Genomic DNA, 10,269 nt, shown 5'->3' with positions numbered 1-10,269 from the left:
CCTTATAGAGACATCATTCACTTTAGTAACCCACTGACCATATCTGATTACTCTGTTCCCTGGATAAGGACTAAGAACTACACGCTTACTACCTGAATAATTTAGTCAGCAATCTGGAGAAAAATACTCCTCAAAAACGAACCAGTTGGGGAGGGGGGTAGAAAAATAGAAAATGGATAGGTCAGCAAACCAATTCAGAGAAAGCCCAAACCACTCGTGTGATCCACAGAATTATCAAAAGCAGTTCCTCTTTCCCACTCCAGAAACCAGAGATAAGTACTCTAAAAGCAAAGACTATTTTTTCCCTACATTCACAGTCCAATGATTCAAACAAGAGCATGCTGGATTATTTGTTTCCCAACTCTAACATAAAGCAACTGTTATTTAACCACACGGTCAAAGTTAAGTACCTAACAAACTGTATGGGCAGAAGAAACAATGATGTGAATAAATAAGCTTAATCCAACCAATAAATAGGATTTATAGGGATCAATGAATCAATTATTTCAAAAGACAAAGATGACTAACAGTCTCATATAGAATGGAAACATAAAAAGAGATCAATATTGAAATAATTTCTCCCTAAAAATTATATTTTAATTTCAATATGCATTTATTGCAGACTTTTATGTAATAATACATAAAACAAAATTCTAACCCTCAAACAATATATCAAGATGGAGAACTGAGCATATATTAATACTCTTCTTCCACTTGAAACCCCATAAAAGTGTCATAAAATTCCTATTTTAATAAAATAAATACATAATAGCACAGAAAAACAAAAAAAGCATGCCATCATCAGTTAATATAAGAAATACCCAAAAGATGGAAAGCAGACTGGTTTTCACATCTAAAGGTTAAAAACAAGCAATTCATATACAACATAAACATATAAATGGACAATAAACATATCATAAGATGCTCCTTCTCACTAATAATCAGGGAAATGTGATACATTATAATCAAAATGTGATAGTTTTATCTGGCAAATTAGAAAAATATTAAAAATGATAAAGATTTGGCAAGGATTTGAGGAAAAAGGACTCTCTTTTACTGTTGGTTGAGAGTAAGTTGGTAAGGCCTTTTTAAAAGGCAATTTGTTAATATTAATCAAAATATAAAAAGCGTATATACTCTGATTCTGCACTTTTACTTCTAGGAATATAACATAAAGGAAATCTTTACTCACATATGGAAAGACAGTCATGCACCACATAACGTCTGTTTAGGTAAACGTCTGACTGGATATACGTCCTTGGTCCCATAAATTCAAAAATCCATATCAGAAAACAGGACGTAGCAGATATAACCGGACACAGTGAACCAACAGCTTCCTGCACACAACACATGTATCTCATGTCTCTAGTACAGAAAGCAACTGTGCTGCCAGGCATATAACAGTACAGTACATATGTAATACATATGTCTTGATAGTCAAAATAAACGTGTTACTGGCTTATGTATGTACTGTACTGTACTTTTTATTGTTATCTGAATGTGAACTTTTCCTACTTACAAATAAAAAGTTCACCGTATAACAATGTATGCTTTGACTCGTAGGCAGCAGCACCTAACCTCGTGCATCATGCGTCTCTTGAGTATTACAGCATTATCTCTACTTAATTTTCTTTCGAAAATATTACCATGAAGTGCATCATAGCTCCCAAATGCAGCAAAATCAGTGCTAGTGGTATAATATGGTGTTCGCACAATGTTCAAATCACATAACGCCCCACTTCACAGAATGTATCGTGGACGTTAAAGGATGCGTGACTGTACATGGGTATTCAGCGTAGCATCTCTTTAAAACTGGAAAACAGGAAACAATTTAAATGACAAATGATAATGGAATGGTTAAGTGAATTGTGCCTCATTCATACTATGAAATACCATGCAGGATGAAAAAATACCTAAAGTACCAATATGTATCAACACAGAAAGATACCCCCCCCAAAAAAAAAAAACTCCACATACTGTAAAGTGAAAAAAGCAAGTTACATAACAATAGATCATACTGTTTTTCAAAAATTCTAGCTTCTAGGTCAATTGGCATAACAAAGCTTTTTGAGAAAATGTTCTGCATCCCACTTTGGTGAGCGGCAACTGGGGTCTTAAAAGCTAGCAAGCGGCCATCTAAGATGCATCAATTGGTCCCAACTCAACTGGAGCAAAGGAGAATGAAGAACACCAAAGACACAAGCAAAGTATTAGCCCAAGAGACAGAAAGGGCCACATAAACCAGAGACTCCATCAGCCTGAGACCAGAACTAGATGGTGCCCAGCTACCACCAATGACTGCCCTGACAGGGAACACAACAGAGAGTCCCTGATGGAGCAGGAGAAAACTGGGGTGCAAAAGTCAAATTGTAGTAAAAAGACCAGACTTAATGGTCTGACTGAGACTGGAGGGACCCCAAAAGACATGGCCCCTGGACTGTTAGCCCAACTGAAACCATTCTTGAAGCCAACTCTTTAGACAAAGAGTAGACTGGACTATAAGACATAACATGATACTCGTGAAGAGTGTGTTTCTTAGCTCAAGTAGATACATGAGACTAAACGGGCAGCTCCTGTCCAGAGGTGAGATGAGAAGGCAGACAGGGTCAGGAGCTGGTTGAATGACATGGGAAATCCAGGGTGGAAAGGAGGAGTGTGGTGTCACAGTATAGGGAGAGCAACTAGTGTCACATAACAATGTAGGTATAAATTTCTGTAGGAGAGACTAACTTGAATTGTAAACTTTCACTTAAAACACAACAATTTAAAAAAAAAAAAACTGATATGGACACAGTCTGAACCTTTCCCAATAGCAAATGTTCTCCAACTAGGAACTACTCCCTTATTAGCCTAAGTTCTTCTGGAGTACTTAACAGAGTGAAAGCAATAAAAGATAATACCAGCTACATGTAATTAGACGAACCTTGCAAGATAAGGAAAAATAATACAACCTACTATTATTAACGGCACTTGTTAAAGGTGCCAAGAATACCTCTCTTGGTGGCCAGTTATTGCAGCAGGTGTGTGATGGGCCCTGTGAGCTACAGTTTCACATCTGAAAGGGCAGCTGAAAAGGAGTTCTTAGTTGAGGTTTACTCTACTTTCATTATAGTTACCCAATCTAACACAGCAGAGAATAAGGTAGTGTGGGATAAAGACAGGCTCTGCATTGTAAATAAGAAAACCAAACCAAACCAGTTGCCACGGAGTGGAGTCGATCCCAACTCATGGTGACCCCATGAGCTGCAGAGTAGAACTGTGCTCCCCTCTAAGCATTTTAAGAAATTTAAGAAGATGAATGTCATGATAATTTGTATACTATACCTTTCGAAGGCTTTCATATTCTTCACGAAGTTCCCCAGGCTTGCTTAATTTGATTGGTGCTCTGAATATAAACTCTGGAGGAAAGGAAAAAGAAAACACTTTTTAACAGGCCTTTCTAGGAAGGAACGTTTTCCTACTGCTCCCCACACATTATAAACCACATGAAAAACTGTGGCCATCTTAATTTGAATATTTATTCATTTAACAAATATTTATTAAAAGTTGTAAACCAGGGACTGTTCTAAGCACCAGGAGAAGCACTGAACAAATAAAGTCCTTGCTCTCATGGAGCTTACAATCTTGTGGAGGGAAACTGACAATGAACAAACAAGTATGTGTATATATAACACAACTGGTGGTACTAAGTACTGTGGAGGAAAATAAAATGTAGGGTGGAAGAAAAAGGTTATTTTGTATAGGGTGGTCTGGAAGAGCCTCACTGATAAAGTAACATGTTAGAACACCTAAAGGAAAAAGTGTATCTAAAGGTATTAGCTCAGTGTTACCAAGTAACATTTTAAATGAGTTGAAGTTTTATTCATAATACTGTATTTTTCTATTTCTTTCTTAACATTGACACCAAAATATTTCCTAAAATTAGGTCATATCATCTCATTTTTAACCTCAAAAACCTTCAGTGGTTTTGATCAGCCTATAGAATAAAGTCAAAACTCTTCAACAAGTAATGTAAGTTTCTCCAGAGACTTATCACAATTTTTTTTCTTTCTAAAGCACTGTATCTCTCCACCTATGACTATCCAGGCACAACATATATATGCCATATATTTTTAAGCCTTTTTTGCTGTTTTCTCAGCTGAATTTCTGTCTTTTCAGCTTCTCTGTATATAGTTTTAAATTGGAGACATTCAGGCACACAGTACATGTTGGGTATATAAACAGATGACAATGATTAAAGAACAGGAATAAAAGATAAGCCCTAAATCAAAAAAAAGGGGGGGAGGGGGAGTACACACTTATGACTCCTTAAGTGTACATAACATTTTACATACCCTCTACGTATATTTAGAGGTCTTAATATAGTATTGATTTTAAGACTTCTAGTAACTCTACAGAGCCCTGGTGGCACAATGGTTAAGAGCTCGGCTGCTAACCAAAAGGTTGGCAGTTGGAATCCACCAACCACTCCTTGGAAACTCCATGGGGCAGTTCTACTCTGTCCTATAGTACAGCTTGCTATGAGTCGGAATCGACCCAATGGCACAGGGTTTAACAACTACATCCCATTAAGGTTGGTAAATATTTGTTCTAGAGAAGAAGTAGGTGACTCAAAAAGTTGCCTTTTGTTCTTTTTCAATTGTCTCAACTATTTTAGAAAGCAAGACCCTTACTTAGTATATCTGAGGAATGTGGAAAGATACTTAGAAACACTGGACCTAATGCAAAAAACAGTAACTTAAAGCTTTACTGAGTACTACAGAATTGTTGGTCCCTAGGTTTGAGAGGTAAACATTCCATCACCTTAACCCATTTTTTAAAAAAAGTCCTGATAACTATTTTAGCCATATTCCTTAAACATATTCCAAATACAGACAGATAATATTTAAAATTAGATGCTTTAAAAGTAATTACAATAGTAGCAATCAATGCTGAAATCACTATAATAAAAATAGCTAACATTTAATAAGAGCATATTTATATGCTAAATGTTACACACATACCATATTTTTACACAAGTAGCACATGCCTTTTACATCTGTTTGCCAACCAGTCCCTCTCCCCTGCGAGATATTTTCATAAAAAGCATCACTGTATTTTTTTCTACCTGAGAAATGAAGGCAACGGACTAGATAACTTCTAAAGTTAAATGATTTGGTAACGACATTTTTATTTCCCTTTATTTCGCACTCTGTAGGTTCTTTAAAGTCTGAAAAACCCTTTTAAAGTTTAATATTATGAGTAAAATGCTATTAGAATTGTGAACTTTAGAGTAAACTATAACATCAAAATGATTTATTTGAAATTTGTGAAACATAGTGCTTCAATCTACCTGGACTATATCAGAAACTGAACAGAAAAATGAAAATCTCCCTTTTTAATTAAGTCCTTTCACAATATCTCTTAAAGCCGAAGGGAGGACATGTATACACTCAACATTACTAATTATACTAAGACAGTTATCATTATGAATCTTTCAGGCTCCCTATTTTTAATAAAGAATAACTATTTGCAATAAAACAGTTTCTGTCTTCTGATGTGGAACTTTGCTTGTCTTAATTGTCTCTTTATTTCCCTTCCCTTTCCAAAGGTCATATGTCAACTTCCTCCACCCCAAAAGAGGAAACTGTGGTTGAACACCTATAGTACTACCACAAAAGCAGAGCAACAAGCTGTCAAGTCAGATCCAGAAAAGGCTATGCCGTCCTTCTTAGTCCAGAGGAGTTAAGGACAAACCCAACCAACTCCTCCATCAGCTTTTACAGGGATTTCCAAGTGTTTCAGTAGCACAGAAACGATCACTCACCTTTCCTTCATCTCACAGAAAAGAAATGCTAGAAATTGAGTTAGGTGTCACTGAGACGCTGAATATCTTGGCATCTGTAAATGAATCCAATGGTTGAAGTACTTTCTTGATGCCTGTCTTCCGACTACTACTTTGCTAAACAGGAAAAGAAACTAAGAATATGATGCCCTAAGAATGACACGCACTTGTGACCAGTGACCTAAGCTGAGTATTGCGTTCAGCCTAATATGAATTGTAGGAAGAGCTACACTTCCGTGAAAGTCCTTTCCGAACAAGGATTGTCTTTCGGATGGTGTGACTGGTTGTTAATAAAAGCAAACAAACAACATTTTTCTATTTGCACCAAACCCCTCAGGGATAAAATGTCATTGTCAAAGCATCCACACTCGATGCAAAATGAGAAAAAGAATTGCACTCAATTGCATTGGGAAGATGTTACACTAACAACTCTCAAATGCAAAAGTACCCTGGTACTTGGTTATGCTTGAGTTTTCACCCTTGCAGGTTCAATTTCTCACCAGTACAGCAGAATGAAATAACTTTGGACCTAGAATCCCAAGACATAGATCCTAGTTTGGATACTCCCACTTCCTAGCTATTTGTCCTTGGGCAAATAAAAAAATCTCTTTGTACTTGAGCTTCTTCATCTGTAACTTGGTCATTAATACAACCATACCTCAAACCTACAGACAAGATCAAATTAATAATGAATTCAAAAGCTTTTAAACTGTTAAGCATGTGGTGAACTATTCAGCACTATACAAATAGTTATATTAATATCTGCTTTAAAATAGTTAACTGAGGACTATATATTTTCTTTAAACATATAATTTTCTGTAATCAAGAGTTAGTTATACACCATTTATATTTCACTATGACACAACAGGCCATCTACATGACCTGCCCCCTGCCTCCTTCTCCAGTTTAATCTCATTTCATTCCCTACCTCATACTTTACAAACCATAAACAATCTATGGTTCCTGGACCAAACTGTACCATTTATGCCTCCATGCCTCTGCCTTAAATGCCCTCACCTTCCATTCTTCCCCTCCATAGCCACCTTTGTACCAAGGTAGAAACAATTCATCCTTAAAACTCTCCTTAAATTTCTGCAGAGCAGAAAATAATAAAACAAAGCCAAAAGATAAACTTGAAAAAAATATTCACTATACACATAGTAGAAGGCTAATTTCCACCTCTATCACTATCACCACACCAGTATGACTGCCAGGTTTTGCTGGCAGTTATTACACTTACTATGTACCAGGCTTGATGGTAAGGACTTGATATGTACTAATTCAATCTTCAAACAAGCGTATTAGGGTAGGTGTTGTTATCATCATTTTTACAGATGAGGAAACAAACGCACAGAGAGTTTAAGAAACTTACCCAGGCTACACTGCTGTAAGTGAAAGAGTTATGATTTAAACTGAGGCACTCTGGCTCCAGGGTCTGTACTCTTACCTGCCATGCCTAATTACCTCTTTAATGTATAAAATATAGGCATTTCAATAAAAGTGCCTAACAACCTCATATAGCAATGGGCAAAGAACATGAACAGGCAATTTAAAGAAAAATAAACTCAGATGACTTATAAGAATATGAAAATATTTTTAATTTCATTCATATTTCAAGATGTAAAAATCTGAAAAACAAAACACTTTTATATGTCAGATTGGCAAAGATAAAGTGTGATGAAGATGAGAGTTAGCAAGAGCATTCTTTATCATAAAGGTAATATCACACATGTATACAAAGATATATATACAAGAATGTTTACTGCAGATCCCTTATAATACTGAAGAGTGGAAACAACCTAAATGTCTTTCAGTTAAGGACTGATTAAATAGACGACTGTGCAGCTTATTGTTGACATTTTTAAAAATCAAGATATATTCAAATTAAAAAAAAAGAAAATAACAATCCAATTCAATCATGGTATAATCTTATTTGTATATGTGCATGTGTCTTTTTTAAAAGGCTACATGCACATATAATGCTACTGCATGAAAAACAAAATTATAGAAGGATATACAAGAATCTGATAACTACAGTTAACTCTGGGATAAAGACCAAAAACATGGGATGGGGAACAAATTTACTTTTCTCTGTTGTTATTGCTGTTAGTTGCCATCAGTTGATGTGTGCGGAGCAGAATTGCTCCATAGGGTTTTCAAGGCTGTGACCTTTCGAAAGCAGATCACCAGACCTTACTTCAGAGGCACGTGGGTGGGTTTGAACCACCAACCTTTCGGTTAATAGTCCAATGCTTAACCATACCTCCCAGGGGCTCTATCACTTTTCATTAAATATCCATTATTACTATTTCAGTAATAATATGAATCTATCACTTTTTTTTTCATGATGAACCCTCTCTGGAGGAATATAACATCATCCAGAGCCTCTGCAGTTATTTATACACAATGAACAGCACTGTAACAAAAATAACCAAGTAAACCAAGAAACCAGACCAGGAATAAAAACAGACAATATAGAAATAGATTCTTGGTGTCCCAGTTAATAGAATTATTAACTATAAACTTTAAAGTAACTATGAATAATTTGTTGACAAAAATATGTGACAAGATGGAGAATTTCACTTATTGTTGGAACTTATGAAGTTGGAACTTATGAAGCAGTCTCCTATTTCTGTTTTTACACTTCATCTAAATGGCATGATTTTTCCTCTGAACAATCCAGTCAGGACATGAATTGATTCAAGGCTGGCTGCAGTCTAAAACTTATTCTATCCTAGTTCACAGCCCTCCCACTGTCTAACCAAGAGCCTGGAGTGTTTACCAAGCCTGTCTTCCTTGGAAGGTCCTGAACATTTTCCTCCTCAACACTGAAGCACTGCCAAAAACTCTGCTTTGCTTTTCAGTAGCTTTCTGCTAGGCTTCTTAGCTTTTCACCCTGCACAAAGTTAAGAATCAGCAAATGCCTCAAGGAAAAAAAGCAGGTGGGGGAGGGGATCACTTCTTTGCACCTCTCTTCTCTCTGGGAACTTGGCCTGTCAAGTAAGTCCTGGTTTCCTTGGCAGCCCTGAACTCCAATTTTTGTATTGCTAGCCCCATGAAACTGCTGTAAGCTCTACTGACTGTTCTGCCTCATAATAGCTGCTCTCTCCCTTTGCCAAGAATCTACAAATGTCTCAAGTCCTGGCTGTCTTGGCAACTTACCAATGCCTTCATATAGATTTTTCTTCCCCTAAATCAGGCTTTTCTAGTTATTCTCAGCAGGAGTTTTAGTGTGCTATAATCTATTTTATCATAGCCAGAAGCAATATCTACATACTTCATAACCAGTGGAAAAGATAAGACTTTATAAACCAAAAATCAGATAAAACCATTTATAAAGTATGAGATGAAGCATATCATAATGCAAATACACATGATCAAGTCAATCTGAGGGTGGAAAAAGGATCAATAACAGCTGACATAATAAGGGAAACGCTTCCTGTAGGAGGTGAATTATGTTAGACATAAAGGAAAAGACTGGCAAGGAAAAGAAAGCCATTCCTGGCAGAGGAAACTACATGAGCAGAAGCAAAAATGAGTACGTTGTGTCTCATGAAGCCAGGACAGGGTGGAGAGCAGTGGTAGATAACAGTGATGGATGATCTGGGACCAAATGACCAGAGGGCCTAAATGTCTAGTACCCGAGCCTGAAGCAATTCTAGAGGCAAAAGAATCACCTATATATTCCTGAGCCTAAAAGGTATGGAAGAAGTAACAAACTCTTTTCTAAAATTAATCTAAAAATGATAAAAAGGATTGAATGGAGCTGAAGAGAAGGCAGGACAATCAATTACTGATCTAATGTAATAATAAAGACATAAGGTAAAAAGAAGCATGAAGGAAGAAATAAGTCTAATGGAGCATGAAATTAACTGAGATGATAAGATAGTTTTAAAGGGGCTACAGTGGTGGTAGTAAGGATAGAACTGAAGAAGCTATTGAAGAGATCCTACTTGAATCTTATCCATACTGAAACTCTGATGAGAAAGGACAGCAGGGTGGAGATGTTTGTGGGCAGTTGAGTATAGCACTGGAACTAAGGTTAACAGGGTTAGGCCTACATATGTACATATTTCTGGTTTCAATTACAAATGTTACTAAGAGCTATAAGAGTAGATACGCTTGGAATAATAACAGAAAGAAAAGAAAACTAAACACAGAACTTAAGGGGCTTCAAAGTCAGTAAGAGGAAATAAAGAATGAGAAAAGAATTTAACAGAAAAGAGCCAACATAGCAACGAGTTAAAACACACACACACACAAACACATGCATACATGCACACACAAAATAATATTTATTAACTACAGCAGAGAAATCAAATTGATCTGGCTAGGAGGAAGTCCTTATTAAGAGACCATATGAGAGAGGTGGGGCTAAGATGGCGGAGTAGTCAGATGCTTCCGGTAGACCCTCTTACAACAAAGACCCGAAAAAACAAGTGATT

The 10,269-nt window shown here is 36.4% G+C and overlaps 1 protein-coding gene across 1 annotated transcript in view; it reads right to left on the bottom strand.

Annotated features, from left to right (window-relative positions):
- RNF169 (ring finger protein 169) overlaps positions 1-10,269 on the bottom strand; it is a 100,705-nt gene that overhangs the window by 50,021 nt on the left and 40,415 nt on the right. The window contains exon 2 of the mRNA XM_004381968.2: positions 3,325-3,398. Within this exon, the coding sequence (XP_004382025.1) occupies positions 3,325-3,398 (74 nt within the window). The remainder of the gene's footprint in view (positions 1-3,324; positions 3,399-10,269) is intronic.

Source organism: Trichechus manatus, unplaced genomic scaffold (assembly GCF_000243295.1).
Source record: "Trichechus manatus latirostris isolate Lorelei unplaced genomic scaffold, TriManLat1.0 scaffold00088, whole genome shotgun sequence".
Taxonomy (NCBI): domain Eukaryota; kingdom Metazoa; phylum Chordata; class Mammalia; order Sirenia; family Trichechidae; genus Trichechus; species Trichechus manatus.
This window is presented reverse-complemented; position numbering and strand designations above follow the sequence as displayed.